The 21,132-nt window shown below is 43.6% G+C and overlaps 1 protein-coding gene across 1 annotated transcript; it reads left to right on the forward strand.

The window, feature by feature from the left end:
- The first annotated feature begins 1,221 nt into the window (after window positions 1–1,221).
- adra1ab (adrenoceptor alpha 1Ab) lies at window positions 1,222–20,343 on the forward strand. Its single transcript, XM_034192453.1, has 2 exons — window positions 1,222–2,399; window positions 19,659–20,343. Exons 1-2 carry the CDS (start codon window positions 1,490–1,492, stop codon window positions 20,105–20,107), a joined length of 1,359 nt encoding a protein of 452 aa, XP_034048344.1. The 5' UTR covers window positions 1,222–1,489; the 3' UTR covers window positions 20,108–20,343.
- The last annotated feature ends 789 nt before the right edge of the window (window positions 20,344–21,132 follow it).

Raw genomic sequence — 21,132 nt, forward strand, 5'->3', positions numbered from 1 at the left:
TACGGTCCCGAGGAGCGCTCCTGGGTGAAGAAGGGCTTCATCCTGGACCCGGCCCTCCTGGCCGACTTCTATCGTCGCCATCCGGACAAGCTTGGTCGTGTGCCAGGAGGCGCCCGTTGAGGGGGGGGTCCTGTTGTGTGGGCCGCTGAAGAGGAGGTACTGCTGGCCCACCACCACCAGAGGGCGCCCTGCCTGGAGTGCGGGCTCCAGGCACCAGAGGGCGCTGCCACCTTATGGGAGCAGCCTGGGTGACAGCTGTCACCCATCACTGGACACAGCTGTTCCACTCAGCACGGAGGTATATCAGTAGGACGGTGTCTCCACCTCAGTGCCGAGATATCGCCTTGAGTTTAAGGTAATCCTTCTCTGCACACGTATACTAAAGACTTGCTAAACCTTTTCAGGACAGCTGATTACAGAAAGCAACTTGCTCGGATAAGTACTCACCTTTCCTGCTTCTGTGTAACAAGAGGTGGAGGTGGCTTCGCCCCTCTCCATCTACTGGGTGCGGTCGCATCTCTACCTGTGTGTTTGTGCTCTTTCCCGCCAGCAGTACCGGATCCGGCGAGCGAAGGCAGTGGCCACCTGGGAATTCGGGACTTGGCGGTTCCAGTACTTCTGGGTTTCGGTGGCAGAGGAGATCTGGGTGGTTCCGGTTCGACTAGGATGGACGTCTCCTACCTTCGAGCCTGCCCACACGACACCAGCAGATTTCGGCTTGCACCTCCAAATTATTAATTGTTGTATTAGTTGTGCTCTTTTCACAACAGTAAAACTTGTTCTTTACTTTTCTCCATTGTCTGTTCATTGCGCCCCCTGTTGTGGGTCCATGTACCTACACTTTCACAACATGATTCTGATAACCATTTGTCCCATACTGTGTAATTACCTGCATCAATGAATCGATGTGTATTTATAAGGTTAGAATCGCTGATTGGCCGGCCCAGTGTACAGTATCATCAGCGGAGAGGTTGCATTTTTATTTCCAGTTGCAGGCTCAACTTGATCACAAAACCAGGACCATGTCTTCCAGTTTCCTGATATAACGTCTCATATCTGAGTACCAACAGGTGAAAAAGTGCAAGGAGCTTGTGTGACATCACTGAGGAATTGTCTTCCAGAAAAGCAGTTCAGGTTATTTTTAATGAAACCAAATTATATTATAAATGTGTTTGTTGTCTTTCTTTCTTACAGGTTTCTTCCATCATAAGCTTTTCAGCGTGACTGAGCATGCTAATCAAGATCTTCTGGTGGCACCTCAAGCATGATGATTTGTCATTTCTATCAATGATCCAACAAGGTCTGTCATGTGAGAAGAGTTGCAGCATCTTCTAATTAAGTACTGTCCATGCAGGAGGAGACACTTTTATCTTCTGCAGCAGGAGAAGAGGAAGACGAAGAAGGCAAAGGAGTAATTACGGTGCAAATGTAGCATGAAAGTAATTAATCTGAGGGACATTCTACAACTTCTTGCACCCAAGGGATTAAAATGGTCCCTGCTGGTGAGAACACAAGTGTTTTATCACCAGCAGAAGGTTGTCCAAACTGCAGCTCCTCCACACACCCAGAGGTGGATGTAGTCAAGGCACTGGTTTTGGGGGTGGTGGTGGTGGTGTTTGTACTCTTCGGGATTCTCGGCAACATCCTGGTCATCCTGTCTGTTTTATGCCACCACCAGTGGCGCTCTGTGACACATTACTTCATTGCTAACCTGGCAGCGGCAGATCTGCTCCTCAGCGCCGCTGTGCTCCCCTTCTCTGCCATTGCTGAGGCACTGGGCAGATGGGTGTTTGGCCGAGTTTTCTGCAGCATCTGGGCTGCCTTGGATGTCCTCTGCTGCACTGCATCCATCCTTAGTCTGTGTGTGATATCTATCGACCGCTACCTGGCTGTCAGCTACCCATTGCGCTACTCCACTATGGCGACTGGTCGGCGAGGCTTGGCTGCAGTGGCCGCTCTCTGGGGGCTCTCGGCAGCGATATCTGTTGGCCCTCTCTTTGGCTGGAAAGAGCCCGACCCAGAAGATGAAACAGTGTGCCGGATCACGGAGGAGCCAGGCTACGCTCTTTTCTCAGCATTAGGCTCTTTCTACATTCCTCTGGCTATCATCCTTGCTATGTACTGTCGTGTGTATACCGTGGCGAGGAGAGAGATGCAAAATTTACGGAAAGGCAGCAAAGGGGAAGTGGTTGAGAATGAAGGAGTGATGCTGAGGATTCACAGGGGACAACCTTCTCAGACGGGGAAGCAGGAGGATTCAGAGAAGACCATGAGGCATAAACGGTCAACCTTTGCCCTGCTGAAGTTCTCAAGAGAAGAGAAGGCAGCCAAGACCCTCTGCGTTGTAGTTGGGTGCTTCGTGCTCTGTTGGTTACCGTTTTTCCTGGTTTTACCCATCGGTAGGTACCTCTTTTTACAGCACCAGTTTCCTTCAAAAGATTCTTTACTGCATGCAATTACTACCATGTATGTCCACAACACAGCGATAGTGGTATTGTTTTCACTGATGTGTGTGTATATTCATCATCACCTCTAGATGTCTATCTTGGATAGACATCTTGAGGTGATTACATTTTGGAGTAGTTTGGTAAAAGGGCAAATGTCATAGTGAAGGGAAACCTGGTCCGAGAAACACATTTCATTGTGTAGCTCAGCAACCACAACGCTTAGATGGATCAATGTTGGTGTGAATATTAGTTGGATAGATATCTAGAGGTAATTATATTTTAGAGTAGTTTGGTCAGAGCTCAAGATGAAGGAAGACATGGTCTGAAAAACACATTTTGTTGTATAGCTTAGATCAGGGGTGGGCAATCATGTGCCATGAAGGGATGAGACACTGCAGGTTTTCCTTACTACCAATCGCTTCAGCAGGTGATTTCATTCATGATCAGGTGTTTCAACAGGTGATTTCATTGAGGATCAGGTGTTTATGTTCAGGGGAAAAGCTCATCAGCAACCCACCTGCTGAGGTGATCGTTGCAAGGAAAACCTGCAGTGTCTCAGCCCTTGCTGCCCACCCCTGGCTTAGATGGATCAAACCTGATGGGACTATTACTTGAGTAGAGGTGATTCGATTTTAGCATAGTTTGGTCAGAGGTCAAGATGAAGGAAACCATGGTCTGAAAACCACCTCTTTGTGTATATATTAACAACCTGGATCAAATGATTGATTGACTTTTGATATTCCTCTGGTAGAATATGTTGGAGACGTTACAGTGCATTCATTAAAATTCAAGTGGAGGGGTCTTCTGGTCTGGCGGGTCGAGTGATGGCAGCATAGAGTGAACGCTCCCGACTGATTTATCTGCTAACCCAACTTATCTAACTCGAATTTCAAAAAATATAGATTGGAAGCATTGGGTATTTTTTTGTCTTTAATAAAAATGTCCAGAAAACCCAAGAGGAACGCTGCAGATGAACGTAGTGAAGGGGAAGAAGATGCTTTGTCACAAGCTAGCAGCTACGTGGAGGATGAGCAGCAACCTGATGCTAATCGTGATGCTATTGCTAATGTGGAACGCCGCCCCGACACCACGGACTTGATATTGAAAGAACTACGTGACTTCAGAAAAGACATAAATGAGCAGTTTAGTGCTGTGAGGAAGGACGTGAACGGTATTGGCAAAAGACTCAATGAAGCAGAGGGACGCATAGACGGAGTGGAGACTCGAATCCAGTCATCGGAAGAGCTGCTAATGGAACTAGCAAAACTTCAGATGCGATTTGAAACAAAGCTGCTGGATCTAGAGGGCCGCTCATGGCGTGAGAATCTCAGAATATACGGCGTGAAGGAAGGAGAAGAGGACACATTTCCATCTGTTAAAAACTTTGTGGAGACTATGTTGGTAAGAACACTGAGTCTCCCTTCTCCTCCCGCGTTGGGGATTGAAAGAGCACACCGTGCCGTCACTGAGAAACCCCCTGATGGGGCACCACCTCGCTCATTTGTTGTCAAATTCTCGACTTATCGCACTAAGGATGATATACTTAAGAAGGCTTGGCAGGCTAAGGGGCTGGATTTTCAAGGTACCAGGATACATCTAGACAACAACTATGCTCCGGAGGTGCAACGCAGAAGAAGAGAATATGCGGCAGCAAAGGCGGTGCTCAAGGAGAATAATATCCGTTTCCAATCGCCTTTTCTGGCGAGGCTGAGAGTGCACTACAGTGAAGGGGTGGTGACTTATAACACAGTGCATGAGGCAACGGCGGATATGGTGATGAGAAGATTGTCGGTAGATGTTGTGAAGAACCGAGATTCTCTCTTGGATCAGATAAGGCAACAGTCCTGGCAAACAAGCGCAAAGAAGAAACAGGGAAACACGGTCCAAAAACAGGGCTTCAAGGAGCGGCTTCAGGCTTTCAGACATCAGGATGACTGTGGGTAAATGTGGGTAAATGATTGTGGGCTGCTGTGATGGAACATCATATTAGAGGTAAATTTAAAATCATAGAGCTTTAAGAGCAATTAAGAATAAAGATTTTATTTTGATATAGATGTTTTAGTTATATATTTGGAAAACTTTGTAATGAGGGCATATAAAAGTAGATTAAAGTTGGGTCATTTACACGTAAAGCGAATTGGACTCTACAGACCATGGTATTTTCGGCCTGCGGGCTGAAGAGGGCACTCTTCCACAATTTGGCAGAAGAGCCTTTCCCTCAATCACAGCTAATATAGGGTTCATGTTTTTGGAAGACAACATGATTATATGTTCTTATTTCATAATGTTCTTTTATATACACATTCTTTGTTCAGCTTTGTTTTTGTTCCTTTGGGGTGTACTTTTTAATTTGTTGTTATGTACAGAGGTAAAAAAAAAAAGTTACAATGTTTGTACAATGCAGTCAGAAACTAACTAAAGTAGTGTCATACAATGTAAATGGCTTGGGGAATCACATTAAGAGAAGTAAAATTATGTCTAAACTAAAAAGAGAAGGGATAGAGGTTGCCCTTTTACAGGAAACCCACTTATCGCAGTCAGAGCATGGAAAACATAAGAAATGGAAATTTAGCCAGTACTCATCTTCTTGCACTCAGGGATCTAAAAGGGGTGTGGTAATTTTAATATCAAGCAAGTTAAATTTTGAATGCATTCGAGAGAGAAGGGATAAAGATGGGAGATTTGTGCTAGTGAAGGGATACTTAGAGGGCATACTGATTACTTTTATAAATGTATATGCTCCCCCTGGATCAGAGTTAAATTTCTTTAAACAAGTTTTTGAATTGATTACTGTAGAGGTGCAAGGCATTTTAATTTTGGGAGGGGATTTGAATGTACGACTCTGTCCATCCTTAGATTCATCAAACCCACACGCCCCGGGATTAAACAACATAACTAAAAATATTAAACTAGTTTTAAAGGACTTAGGGCTTATAGACGTTTGGAGAGAGCTAAACCCGACAAGAAAAGACTATACATTTTTCTCTCATCCACATTCATTTTACTCTAGACTGGACTATTTTTTTATGTTCCAAAAGGACTTCAACCTTGTGGTAAATTGTAGGATAGGAGTGACGGACTTATCGGAACATGCCCCAGTGTATTTAGAAGTAACTGGGAAATGAAAGAAAAGACACAACATGGAAACTAAATACAAGTATTTTATGTCCCATGAAAGAGCAAATTAGACAAGATATAACTAATTATCTAGCCGAAAACGATAATGAAGAAGTCTCCCCGAATATTTTATGGGATGCTATGAAAGCAGTCCTGCGAGGGAAGCTAATAGGTTATAGCACCAACCTAAAGAAGAGGAGAAATGAGCAATTAAAGAAACTTCAAGAACAACTACGAGTTTTGGAGGAGGCCCATAAAATAGGTGTAAATACAAACCTGGAATTAGAAATACAAAAGAGGAAAAACGAAATTAATGAAATTTTCTCATATGAAATTCAGAAAAACATGGTATTCCTACAACAAAGACATTATGAGGCTGGAGGCAAATCGGCTAAACTATTGGTTTACAAATTAAAAAAAAATTACAAAATACAATTCACAAAATAAAGGATCCCCAAACAAACAGCATACTCTACAAATTGGAAGATATTCAGCTAGCCTTTTTAACATTTTACCAAGAGCTATATACTCGATCGGAAATACAACCCCTGGCAAAAATTATGGAATCACCGGCCTCGGAGGATGTTCATTCAGTTGTTTAATTTTGTAGAAAAAAAGCAGATCATAGACATGACACAAAACTAAAGTCATTTCAAATGGCAACTTTCTGGCTTTAAGAAACACTATAAGAAATCAAGAAAAAAAATTGTGGCAGTCAATAATGGTTACTTTTTTAGACCAAGCAGAGGGAAAAAATATGGACTCACTCAATTCTGAGGAATAAATTATGGAATCACCCTGTAAATTTTCATCCCCAAAACTCACACCTGCATCAAATCAGATCTGCTCGTTAGTCTGCAAAAGGAGTGATCACACCTTGGAGAGCTGTTGCACCAAGTGGACTGACATGAATCATGGCTCCAACATGAGAGATGTCAATTGAAACAAAGGAGAGGATTATCAAACTCTTAAAAGAGGGTAAATCATCACGCAGTGTTGCAAAAGATGTTGGTTGTTCACAGTCAGCTGTGTCTAAACTCTGGACCAAATACAAACAACATGGGAAGGTTGTTTAAGGCAAACATACTGGTAGACCAAGGAAGACATCAAAGCGTCAAGACAGAAAACTTAAAGCAATATGTCTCAAAAATTGAAAATGCACAACAAAACAAATGAGGAACGAATGGGAGGAAACTGGAGTCAATGTCTGTGACCGAACTGTAAGAAACCACCTAAAGGAAATGGGATTTACATACAGAAAAGCTAAACGAAAGCCATCATTAACACCTAAACAGAAAAAAACAAGGCTACAGTGGGCTAAGGAAAAGCAATCGTGGACTGTGGATGACTGGATGAAAGTCATATTCAGTGATGAATCTCGAATCTGCATTGGGCAAGGTGATGATGCTGGAACTTTTGTTTGGTGCCGTTCCAGTGAGATTTATAAAGATGACTGCCTGAAGAGAACATGTAAATTTCCACAGTCATTGATGATATGGGGCTGCATGTCAGGTAAAGGCACTGGGGAGATGGCTGTCATTACATCATCAATAAATGCACAAGTTTATGTTGATATTTTGGACTCTTTTCTTATCCCATCAATTGAAAGGATGTTTGGGGATGATGAAATCATTTTTCAAGATGATAATGCATCTTGCCATAGAGCAAAAACTGTGAAAACATTCCTTGCAAAAAGACACATAGGGTCAATGTCATGGCCTGCAAATAGTCCGGATCTTAATCCAATTGAAAATCTTTGGTGGAAGTTGAAGAAAATGGTCCATGACAAGGCTTCAACCTGCAAAGCTGATCAGCAATCAGAGAAAGTTGGAGCCAGATTGATGAAGAGTACTGTTTGTCACTCATTAAGTCCATGCCTCAGAGACTGCAAGCTGTTATATGAGGTCTGTGAGAAAAGTATCCGACCTTATTATTTTTTTAAAAAACCATATGGATTTGAATCACGTGTGATTACATCAGCCAAGCTTGAACCCTCGTGGGCATGCAAGAGTTTTTTCACGCCTGTCGGTGACGTCATTCGCCTGTGAGCACGCCTTGTGGAAGGAGTGGTCCAGCCCCCTCGTCGGAATTCCTTTGTCTGAGAAGTTGCTGAGAGACTGGCGCTGTGCTTGATCAAAATTTTTTCAAAAACTGTGAGGCACATCCGAGTAGACATCATTCGAGAAATTCAGCTGGTTTTCGGTGAAAATTTTTACGGCTGATGAGAGATTTTGGATTGTTTCTATCGCTGTAAGGACTTCCCACGGAGCGGGACGTTGCGCAGTGCTTCGAGCCGCCGTCGTCAGCCTGTTTCGAGCTGAAAACTTCCAAATTTAAGCCTCTGTTGACCCAGGACGTCGTGAGAGAACAGAGAACTTTCAGAAGAGGTCGGAATCAGCAGTTTATCCGGACATTCCACTGTTAAAGGAGATTTTTTTAATGAAAGACGTGTGGACGGATTGGCGCGTCAGCTCGCAGCCGGCACGGCGCGCCCGCCTCAGGAAAAACACCTCTGTTGGAAGCCTTAAGGACAAGTTGGAACATGCCCTGCTGTTAAACAATTTCTCAGATACTCACTCAACTGAAAGCCACCAAAAGCCGCCTGGATTTTACAAATGGTTATCAACACGGAGGTGTTTTTCCTGTGGCGGGCACGCCGCACTGGCTGCGAGCCGACGCGCCAATCCGTCCGCATGTCTTTCATTAAAAAAAATCTCCTTTAACAGTGGAATGTCCGGATAAACTGCTGATTCCGACCTCTTCTGAAAGTTCTCTGTTCTCTCACGACATCCTGGGTCAACAGAGGCTTAAATTTGGAGGTTTTCAGCTTGAAACAGGATGACGACGTCACCTCGGAGCGCTGCGCGACATCCCGCTGCATGGGAAGTCCTTACAGCGATAGAAACAATCCAAAATCTCTCATCAGCCGTTAAAATTTACACCGAAAACCAGCTGAATTTCTCAAATGGTGTCCACTCGGATGTGCCTCACAGTTTTTGAAAAAATTTTGATCAAGCACAGCGCCAGTCTCTCAGCAACTTCTCAGACAATGAAAATCTGATGAGGGGGCTGGACCACTCCTTCCACAAGGCGTGCTCACAGGCGAATGACGTCACCGACAGGCGTGAAAAAACTCACACATGCGCACAAAGTTTCAAGATTGGCTGATGTAATCACACGTGATTCAAATCCATATAGTTTTTTAAAAAAAATAAAACTGTCGGTTTCTTTTCTAATAGACCTTGTAAAAGCCAGAGGTAGTGCAACAAAATACTAGTGATGTGTTGGAGCGTTCTTTTGTTTTTCATGATTCCATAATTTTTTCCTCAGAATTGAGTGATTCCATATTTTTTTCCCTCTGCTTGGTCTAAAAAAAGTAACCGTTACTGACTGCCACAATTTTTTTTCCTGATTTCTTATAGTGTTTCTTAAAGCCAGAAAGTTGCCATTTGAAATTACTTTAGTTTTGTGTCATGTCTGTGATCTGCTTTTTTTCTACAAAATTAAACAACTGAATGAACATCCTCCAAGGCCGGTGATTCCATCATTTTTGCCAGGGGTTGTAGATGATAAATGTATGATATCCTTCCTGGATTCACTTGACTTACCAAAAGTGAGTGATCAAATCAAAATACAACTTTAATTAAGGAAATATCCGAACTTGAAATTAAAAAGCCATTTCAAACTTAAAACCAAATAAAGCCCCAGGACCGGACGGGTTTCCATCAGAGTGGTACAAGGAAATGAAAGATTTATTGATTCCTTTAATGAAAACAACATTCAATTATATTTTAAAGTCTGGGGTAATCCCCCCTTCTTGGAGTGAGGCAACTATTTCCCTAATAGCCAAAGAGGGAAAGGATAGGCTTGATAGGCGTCCGATTAGTGTCCTCAACCAAGATTATAAGATATTCACATACATTCTTAATAGAAGAATTGAAGATATTCTTGTTCAGATAATTAGTTTAGATCAGACTGGTTTCATTAAGCAGAGACAGACACAGGACAATATTCGCAGAACATTACATATAATCAATCATGTAGTTAAAAATAAAATTCAGATGGTTCTTATGAGTTTGGATGCCGAAAAGGCTTTTGATCGGGTTAATTGGGAATTCTTGTACAAAGTCTTGGGGAAGTTCAGATTTCACCGTTCGTTTATTATGGCCATCCAAGCTTTGTATAAATGCCCAAGGGCAAGGATTAAAGTTTAATGGGGCGCTTTCAAAATCATTTAATCTACAGAGAGGGACTCGCCAGGGCTGTCCGTTGAGCCCTTTACTCATTGCTCTTTTTATAGAGGCCCTGAGCCAAGGTGTTACTCAAAGTACTAATATTACCGGAGTCAAGATTCTGGGGCGTGAACATAAGCTCTCTTTGTTTGCCGATGACATTCTGATTTATTTGATAAATCCAAATACCTCTTTCCCTAAGCTATTATCATTTCTAGAGACCTTTAGCTCAATATCAGGGTATAAACTTAACATATTAAAGACTCAGATTTTGACTTTTAATTATAAGCCAAATCAGGAAATTAAGTCTAAAGTTAATTTGAACTGGGAGTTGGAGCAGGTTGAGTATCTTGGCGTAAATATCCCTAAAGATCTTTCAAAGTTATATGATGCAAATTTTAAACCTCTGTGCCATAAAATAAATGAGGATATTAAAAGATGGAATTTAATACCAATCTTAAGCTTTGAGTCGGGCATTGATACGGTCAAAATGAATATTTTGCCTAGGATGCTTTATTTGTTCCAAACACTTCCAGTTGAAATAACTGATAAACAATTTCAAGAGTGGGACAAATTAATTTCCAGGTTTATATGGCAAGGGAAAAGACCACAATTTAAGTATCAAACTATGCCGCTGGCGAAGGATAAAGGGGGCTGGCACTGCCATGTATGAAAGATTATTATGTTTCAGCTCAACTTAAGACTCTGGTGTGTTGGTGTAATGCGGATTACCAAGCGAGATGGAAAGAAATAGAAATAGCCACCTCAAGTGATTTTCCAATTCAGGCATGTTTAGGGGACAAGACACTTATTAAAAAACAAATTTAACAGGGAAGTCAGTAAATTAAACTGAAACTTTGGGTACATTTTATTTACAGGAATGATTGGAATGAAGAGGCCAGGATCTTAAGATGGAACGCTTATGACCTTGATTTCATGCCCAATAAGTTGGATGTGAGATACAAAGATTGGGCAGGACAAGGCCTAACAGCTTATAGTACTTTTTATGATAAGGGAACTCTGAGGGATTTCCATTCAATGAAAGTTAAATATCACTTGAGTAATACGGATTTTTTCCAGTTTCTTCAAGTCCGGCATCATCTAAAACTTTATACCTAAGAGAAAAGATATTTTTGATCTACCTGTAATAAAAATACTTGTGAAGGCATACCATGCAGATCCCGGTCCCAAACTAATTTCAAGGCTATACAAGGACCTACAGGATGTTAAAAATGTGAATACAATTTATATTAAACAAAAATGGGAAAGGGAATCAAATATCCATCCATCCATTTTCTTCCGCTTTATCCGGAGTCGGGTTGCGGGGGCAGCAGCTCAAGCAAAGCTGCCCAGACCTCCCGATCCACACACACCTCCCCCAGCTCCTCCGGGGGAACCCCAAGGCGTTCCCAAGCCACCCGGGAGATGTAATCCTTCCAGCGTGTCCTGGGTCTTCTCCGGGGCCTCCTCCCAATGGGACGTGCCCGGAACACCTCTCCAGCGAGGCGTCCAGGGGGCATCCGGAAAAGATGCCCGAGCCACCTCAACTGACTCCTTTCGATGTGGAGCGCCCAGCTACCCTGCGGAGGAAACTCATCTCGGCCGCTTGTACTCGCGATCTCGTTCTTTCTTTCATGAGCCAAATCTCATGACCATAGGTGAGGATCGGAACGTAGATCGATCAGTAAATCGAGAGCTTTGCCCCCCTACTCAGCTCTCTCTTCACCATGACGGTCCGATACAGCAACCGCATCACTGCAGACGCTGCACCGATCCGTCTATCAATCTCACGCTCCATCCGTCCCTCACTCGTGAACAAGACCCCGAGATACTTAAACTCCTCCACTTGAGGCAAGGACACTCCACCGACCTGAAGAGGGCAAAGCACCTTTTTCCGGTCGAGAACCATGGCCTCGGATTTGGAGGTGCTGATTTTCATCCTGGACGCCTCACACTCGGCTGCAAACCACCCCAGTGCATGCTGAAGGTCCTGATTTGACGAAGCCAACAGAACCACATCATCCGCAAACAGCAGAGACGAGATTCTGTGGTTCCCAAACCAGACCCCCTCTACACCCTGGCTGCGCCTAGAAATTCTGTCCATAAAAATAATGAACAGAACCGGTAACAAAGGGCAGCCCTGGCGGAGGCCAACGTGCACTGGAAACAAGTTTGACTTACTACCGGCAATGCGAACCAAGCTCCTGCTGCGGTCGTACAGGGACCGGATAGCCCTTAGCAAAGGACCCCGGACCCCGTACTCCGGAGCACTCCCCACAGGGTGCCCCAAGGGACACGGTCGAACGCCTTCTCCAGATCCACAAAACACGTGGACTGGTTGGGCGAACTCCCATGAACCCTCGAGCACCCGATGGAGCGTGTAGAGCTGGTCCAGTGTGCTGCGACCAGGACGAAAACCACACTGCTCCTCCTGAATCCGAGGTTTGACCATCGGTCGAATTCTCCTCTCCAGTACTCTGGAATAGACCTTACCGGGGAGGCTGAGGAGTGTGATCCCCCTATAGTTGGAACACACCCTCCGGTCCCCCTTCTTAAACAGAGGGACCACCACCCCGGTCTGCCAATCCACAGGCACTGTCCTCGATCACCACGCGATGTTGCAGAGGCGTGTCAGCCAAGACAGTCCCACAACATCCAGAGACTTAAGGTACTCAGGATGGATTTCATCCACCCCAGGAGCCTTGCCACCGAGGAGCTTTCTAACCACCTCAGTGACTTCTGCCTGGGTAATGGATGAGTCCGTCTCTGGGTCCCCAGTCTCTGCTTCCTCTTCGGAAGACGTGACGATGGGATTGAGGAGATCCTCGAAGTACTCCTTCCACCGCCCAACAACATCCCCAGTCAGGGTCAACAGCTCCCCACCCGCTCCGTAAACAGTGCCGGTGGAGAGCTGCTTCCACCTCCTGAGGCATCGGACGGTTTGCCAGAATCTCTTCGAGGCCGACCGATAGTCCTCCTCCATAGCCATCCTGAACTCCTCCCAGACCCGGGTTTTTGCCTCTGCGACCGCACGGGCTGCGGCACGCTTGGCCTGCCGGTACCTGTCAGCTGCCTCTGTGGTCCCACCTACCAACAAAGATAAGCAGGACTCCTTCTTCAGCTTGACGGCATCCCTTACTTCCGGTGTCCACCACCGGGTTCGGGGATTGCCACCGTGACAGGCACCAGAGACCTTGCGACCACAGCTACGAGCGGCCGCATCAACAATGGAGGTGGAGAACATGGTCCACTCGGACTCCATGTCTCCAACCTCCCCCGGGATCTGGGAGAAGCTCTCCCGGAGGTGGGAGTTGAAGACCTCCCTGACAGAGGGTTCCGCCAGTCGTTCCCAGCAGACCCTCACGATACGTTTGGGCCTGCCAGGTCTGACCGGCTTCCTCCCCTCCCAGCGGATCCAACTCACCACCAGGTGGTGATCGGTCGACAGCTCTGCCCTGCTCTTTACCCGAGTGTCCGAGACACGTGGCCGAAGGTCAGATGATACGACTACAAAGTCGATCATCGACCTCCGGCTCAGGGTGTCCTGGTGCCACGTGCACTTATGGACACCCTTGTGCTCGAACATGGTGTTCGTGATGGACAAACTGTGACTAGCACAGAAGTCCAACAACTGAACACCACTCTGGTTCAGATCGGGGAGGCCGTGCTTCCCGATCACCCCCCTCCAGGTCTCACTGTCGCCGCCCACGTGGGCGTTGAAATCCCCCAGGAGAACAATGGAGTCCCCAGTCGGAGCGCTATCTAGTACCCCTCCCAGGGACTCCAGGAAGGTCGGGTACTCTGCACTGCTGCTCGGTCCATAGGCCAAGACAACGGTGAGAGATCTGTCCCCAACCCGAAGGCGTAGGGATGCGACCCTCTCATTCACCGGAGTGAACTCCAATACATGGCGACTGAGCTGGGGAGCAATAAGCAAGAGAGAGAGAGAGAGAGAGAGCTGGGAATCAAATATGGTAATCACAAATGACATTTGGTTTCTGCAATGTGCATTTCAGTGGAAAATCTCTAGCTCTAATACATGGAGGTGTTTTGGCTGGAAGAGAGATTTTTTTATCACACCTGCACAAAGTAAACATTATTCCAACTCCTCCGGCTGCTGGAGAAACTGCGGGACCCAAGGAGTGAAGCATTTTCATTTGTTCTGGTCTTGTCCTTTGATAAAAAATTTTTTGGATTTCGATTCACTCTGAGCTAGAGACAGTTTTTGGCATGCAACTCCCCTTTAACTGGGTTGAACTCCTGTTTGGATGTTTGTACTCTATAGACGTGGACAAAGAGACCAAGTGTTTATATGGCATTCTGAGTTTGGCTGCCCGAAAGACTATCACTAAGAAATGGCTGAGGGCAAAGACCCCATCTTTAAATGATTGGCATGAGGTTGTCTATGGTTTGTTTGAAATGGAAAGAATTACATTTTCAAATAGACTTCAGTATGATACATTTGTTGAGATTTGGGGTAAATGGAAACAATATATTTTGTCAAGGCGTCCCGATTTTGTATGAACCTCTGTAATATTTATTTTAGTTTGTATTTTTCAACGTGTTAATTATTAGGTACACCCCTCACTTTTTGTTCCTATGATGCTCGTTTTATTTTTTGTTTTTATTTGTTAAAAATCGAATGTTTTGGTAAAACCTAAAAAAAAAAAAAAAAAAAAAATTCAAGTGGAGGATTCTTGCAAACATCCACCGACTTATCAGTCCGAAACCTGTCTAAATGTAAAATGTTAATTCTAACTTTACACAAGTAGAACTTAAACTGAATGTGTGAATTAATTAAAGCTCATTCTGCTCTTGTGTTCATTAAAGGCCTGTATCGCTGTAGATAATGAGAGTTTGTTAACGATGTTATATCAGGAAACTTTGGGAAAAGTTTCCTGCTAAAGTCCCAAATGATTTAAAAGCAATGACATGTTTTGTCCGTCAAACTGTCCAAGATAATGATAATTCTCATAATGAAATGAGGAATAATAAAGAGCACAAGGAGCCAAATCTGAGTTCTTAATTAATTACATGCAAGCTCGTTTTGGCTCGATGGAGATAAGTCACTTTGAGATGGTGCCTATTTAAGGACTATTATTTTAGTTGGATTCTGTCTGCAGTGACCTGCTGCCGGGTCACAGACAGAGAGACAAATGCAGACAGGAGAATTTGTTACACAAATCTCATTAAAACATTATTGGTGGGGGGAGTGATGGCAAGACGAAAGCAGCATGGGTGAAATATATCACTGCAGAAAAATAATGAGGTTACCTCTTTTTATCCCCCACCAGCCGTAAGGACAGGAGGAGGACAGAGGAATGCACTCCATCAGTGCATACCAGAATAATAATTATTTTGCCTGTGATACCGTGAAAAAAATTTACCGGATTTTCACCCAATTTAAGATGGAAATGAAAATGATTTTACTGAACTGAAGGAGGGTTCAAATCTGAGAATGATCAAATTAGGGAAACAATTATAAATAGATCACAATGATGAGGAAAAATGCTGCACTGGTCCACCGGTTCCTCAGGTAATGATTTTTTTTTTTTTTAAGAGAATGTCATCTTTTGTCGTCTCACAAGTGATGCCTGTCTGAAACAAAACACACAAAGGAGGCACTTCACTACATGTATCAGACAGGCAAACAGACAGGCTGTCTTCATGTCGGTGCAACAACCATCGATTTCTGTTTAATCCACTAGGTGGCAGATGCAGCCTGTGAGCTGTTGCCAGCAGCCGCCATCTTGCTTACCGTAATTCTGCGTTGTCAGGCATTAGATTAACTACAACCCCAATACAATGAAGTTGAGATTGTGTGAAATGTAAATAAACAGAATACAATGATCTGCAAATACTCTTCAACCTATATTCAATTGAATACACCACAAAGACAAGATATTTAATGTTCAAACTGATAGACTTTTTTTGTTTTTGTGCAAATATTTGCTCATTTTGAAATGGATGCCTGCAACACATTTCAAAAAGCTTGGATAGGGGCAACAAAAGACTGGGAAAGTTGATGAATGCTCAAAGAACACTTGTTTGGAAATTTCCACAGTTAATTGCGAACAGCTGAGTGTTATGACTGGGTATAAAAGGAGCATCCCCAAAAGGCTCAGCCATTCACAAGCAAAGATGAGGCGAGGATCACCACTTTGTGGACAATTGCGTGAAAAAAAGTCCAACAGTTTAAGAACAATGATTCTCAACGTTCAGTTGGAATTTAGGGATTCCATCTTCTACAGTCCATAATATAATCAGAAGATTCAGAGACTGGAGAACCTTCTACATGTAAGCAGTAAGGCTGAAAACGAATACTGAATGCCTGTGACCTTCAATCCCTCAGGTGGTACTGCATTAAAAACCAACATCATTGTGTAAAGGATCTTACCACGTGGGCTCAGAAACACTTCAGAAAGCCATTGTCAGTTAACACAGTTCGCCGCTACATCTACAAGTGCAAGTTAAAACTCTACCATGCAAAGTGAAAGCCATACATCAACAACATCCAGAAACGCCGCCATCTTCTCTGGGCCCGAGTTCATTTGAAATGGACAGACACAAAGTGAAAAAGTGTGCTGTGGTCTGATGAGTCCACATTTCAAATTGTTTTTGGAAATCATGGATGTCGTGTCCAAAGACCATCCGGAAAGTTCAAAGGCCAGCATCTGTGATGGTTTGGGTGTGTGTGTTAGTGCTCATGGCATGTGCAACTTACACATCTGTGATGGCACCATCAGTGCTGAAAGGTACATCCAGGTTTTGGAGCAACACATGCTGCCATCCAAGCAACGTCTTTTTCAGGGACGTCCCTGCTTATTTCAGCAAGACAATGCCAAGCCACATTCTGCACATGTTATAACAGTGTGGCTTCACAGTAAAAGATTGTGAGTACTAGACTGGCCTGCCTGCAGTCCAGACCTGTCGCCCATTGAAAATGTGTGGTGCATTATGAAACACAAAATACGACAGAGACCCCGGACTGTTGAACAACTGAAGTCGTACATCAAGCAAGAATGTGAAAGAATTCCACCTACAAAGCTTCAACAATTAGTGTCCTCAGTTCCCAAACACGTATTGAGTGTTGTTAGAAGGAAAGGTGATGTAACACAGTGGTAAACATACCACTGTCCCAGCTTTTTTGAAACGTGTTGCAGGCATCCATTTCAAAATGAGCAAATATTTGCACAAAAACAATAAACTTTATCAGTTTGAACATTAAATATCTTGTCTTTGTGGTGTATTCAATTGAATATAGGTTTAAGAGGATTTGCAAATCATTGTATTCCATTTTTATTTCCATTTTACACAACGTCCCAACTTCACTGGAATTGGGGTTGTATTATTTTCTGTCTGGTCTGGGATAAACAAATTCATTCAAGTCTATTATGTGAATAGTCTGATCCTCTTCTGTATTTATTTTGATAAATATTGGCTGTACAAATGTGGGCCTGAGTCTGAATAAATTTACCAGCACAGTAATAGCACAGAAAATGCCGATTTATGGTGAAACTTTCTTGAACACATTGATCATGTTTCTATTTATAGGGTGACCCAAAAGTACTATGAAATATGAATACCAGCAAATGTTTTTACTAGAAAATAATGGTGTTTTTCTCATTTCAGGAATCATAAAGTTTAATCTGCAAGACATTAAAGTCCAGGAAAAATGCCACAGTTGACCCTAATTCAGAGAACAAAAATCATTGCGTTCTGTGCAAAGCATCCTAAGTGCTGACTTGCATCTCTTTCCATACAAAATTTAGTCTCAGAGCAAACTAACTCCCCAGCAAAATGCAAGGAGACTTGAATTTGCTTGGTGGTTTTCTGGAAAACTGGAGACAGATGATTTGTTTCTTAGGAAGCTTCAAATGAGGAGGTTACATTGATCATGTGGTGTAAAAGACAAAGGGTTGTCTGATAATACTGACTGGTTTTTCTGTGCTATCAAAATACTTTTGGGTATATTTTTTGAGACACCCTATATATCTGGTTATCAGATGCTAACCAAGATGGCGGTGCTCTGGCAACAGCCAGCGAATGAGCGGATCGCCCCGGCCCTCCAGTGAGTAAATAGAAATCAATGTATACAACGAACACAGCCCAGATTCCCATGCTCCGGTTTTTGGCTCAGGATCTCATGTTAGTTTTAAACTGGCTGCCATTCTACACGTAACTCCAGAAGGGTCATAGATGGCCTTTCACACCGACGACCTTCTCTTTTGGAAAAATGCACACTAAACACGTGTGCAAGCTCATTATGCTAAACGAAGTAACTAAATACAAATGTAGCCATTTTCAATTCATGTGCATGAGTGTATGCAAATTTATTTGTATCCCTCTTGTGGCCGTGGGCTGTAACTACATCTACAAAGGCTGCAGAGGCCTGAGTGACTTGCTGCACGCTATAATGATGTATGATGATGTATTTTACTCCAGAAACACAAAGGCAGGCAAGACTTTGCTCCTCCCCCGTCGTGCCACAACTCCGTTCCCTGGGTTTCTCACAAAACACATCAAGAAATTCAATTACAAGCAACCAAATAGAACAAATAAAACACCACATTGGAGCAGAATGGGCTTCTACCAGGAGACGAAATGGAAAGAACCAAACTATTGCTCCCTCCTATGAAAGCTATTATAGATAACAAGCACAAGACTTAATGGGCTATAATGCCAGCAGGCTGCCTCAGTCACCCCAAAGCCCCCCAACACTCCCCACGCCATCACTGCAGAAGAGTGATGCATTTCAACTGAGACAGACAGGCCACAGATCACAACACAATGCTCATTCAACCTCTGGGAATATGACAGTTAAAAAATCCCCCGCTGAGGTTTGGAAAGTCCTCAGAGGTTTTACTTTCTAATTTTTACGGAATATTTTAGATGAAACCACTTTTTGTGTATTGACTCATCCACATTTCACTGCAGTTGAATCCACAGTGGAACAGCTCATTAAACGAATTGCCACAGCTTCACGCCTGAGAAAAGTATTTAGCTTCTAAAATAAGAGTCGGTGGCCAAGGTTCCCGGTTCAAGACCACTCGTGCCCACTCTCCAAGTAATGTGAAGATGTGCCAGGAAGCGTATCCCGTGTAAAATGTGTGCTAAATCAACATGCAGATTCATATCGGAATCACTGTGGTGACTCTGAGTGAGATTAGAATCACTTTCCTGCAGTTGTGATGTGTAGATCTGTGACTCCTGCAAGAAACTCTTCACTTTGCAATTTCTGAAAATTCTTAGCACAAGACAAATCTAGCAGCACTTTTTTCCTGACAAACTTATTTTGTTCCTGCTGTGAAATTCTTGCAACCTAGTGCTGGAACCAAGTCTCATCCCAAAAAGTTGGCATAGCAACACTGCAATTCAAGACACAGCCATTGCTACCTACTGGTACTACTGCATACCCATTTTGTCACTTCCAACAGTGTCTGTGTCATGAAACGGATCCTCATCATCATCATGACACTAAATCTAAAACATTAAAAGACCTATTTCGCTCAAATATTGTTCACAAATCTGTCTAAATCTGCATTAGTGAGCAGTTCTCCTTTGCAGAGATAATCCATTAGACAGCGTGATTAATGCACAGGTGTGCCTTAGGCCGGCCACAATAAAAGGCCACGCTGAAATGTTCCACATTTAGAATTATATTTGAGTTGTTAGAGTAGATCTAACTTACAAACTTAAGTTCAAACAACTTAATTAATTCAAGTTTCACCAATTGAAATGCTTTTTTTTTAAGTTGGTTCAACTATTCTTTTTTTCCAGTGTGACAGTTGTGCTGACTGCACAGATGAAACTCACATGTTGTGGCTGATTACATGTATTTTTGTGTATCTCTGCTCTCCAGGATCCATCTGTCCATCTTGCAAGCCTTCTGAAACCATCTTTAAGATTACCTTCTGGCTGGGTTACTTCAACAGCTGCATTAATCCCATTATCTACCCATGCTTCAGCCAGGAGTTCAAGAAAGCCTTTCACAATGTGCTCCGTCGGCGCTGCCTGAGAGCCGGGGCACCGACTGCCAAACCACAAGGGTGCGTCAGCTCACACACCTCAAGTCCAGGTCCTACATCTAATGTCACCGAGTTATCAACCCAAGCTCATGTCGCCAAGCTGTCATGGGGCTGCTGCAGGGCGATCAGAGCTCCAGATCAGCTGCAAAGGCCCCAGAGTAAGAGCCTGCTGAAGGCTTGGTGCTTCTCAGCGCGGAGAACGCCGATAGCCCGAGAGCCCTGCAAGCACGGCTCAACCAAGGTCTTGTGTTTTTCTCTTGGCATTAAAGGAGAGGCCGTTTGACTGGAACACTTAAGATATGTGAGCTGCAGACTTTGCACTTGAATTTGTTCGAGTTTGGTCGTGCCTTGGGGAAATAATTTTACATGTATATGCATGTTCATCAGCGGAATCAGCGTGCAGGACCAGCATGGAGCGACTCTCCAGGGCAGCCTTCATCATTTAAATCAAATACAGAATGAGAAAAGTCTGTCAATAATACCTTCTCTCCATTCTCTGATCACGGCCAAGCAGGTATTAAACAAGGTATTAAACAAATGAAGACAAGCTTCAGCAGATGACAAAAATGAAACTGTGGCGTACAATTGCACAGGAATCTGCAAAACCTCAATGGAAAAGTGCAAGTTAAATAAGTGCTGTGAGCATGGATGTTAAGTTTCAGAGATTTTATGATAATGTCGTCCTCATACATGACATGTTTCGATATAAAGATGACTTCTGCAGAGCTTCTGAAGGCGAGATGCTTTTAAATTCGGTTCCATTTGGCATTCACTGACGGCTCTGCAAAGGTGGAAGGTTCTCGCGGTCTGGTGTATTAATGCATGAATTATGTGTGACCTTTGCTTTTTAGGGGATAGAACAATTCAGACATTTTCATTTTGATGACGTGCACAGGGAATAGATTAAAAGATCATCTCCAACAAGGACTGCTTTTTGAAAAAACAGCGTGACCTCAAAAACAAGTGTTTTATTTTGATTTTCAGCCCACTTCTGTCAGTGTCTGCTTCAACCATGAAACTGTAGCACCACTGAGGTGCAGGTCTGCACCCTCAGCAGAGTTTGTAACTTCATCATTTTCACACTGGTTCAATAAACATGTCATCTAAGTGAGGAGGCCTTGTTTACCGCTGATGTTTCATTTGTGACAAAATTTCCCTTTGATTCACTGAAGGACTGCTTTTTATTCAGCAGAAACATGCAGAATAGACGTGCATAAGCGGGGACGACACAGTAGATTCTCCCAGGCCTATTTCCACTGTGGTCCCTCTTTGTCCACATAGTGACCATTTGACTGCACATTGATCTTC

Source organism: Thalassophryne amazonica, chromosome 17, assembly GCF_902500255.1.
Source record: "Thalassophryne amazonica chromosome 17, fThaAma1.1, whole genome shotgun sequence".
NCBI lineage: Eukaryota > Metazoa > Chordata > Actinopteri > Batrachoidiformes > Batrachoididae > Thalassophryne > Thalassophryne amazonica.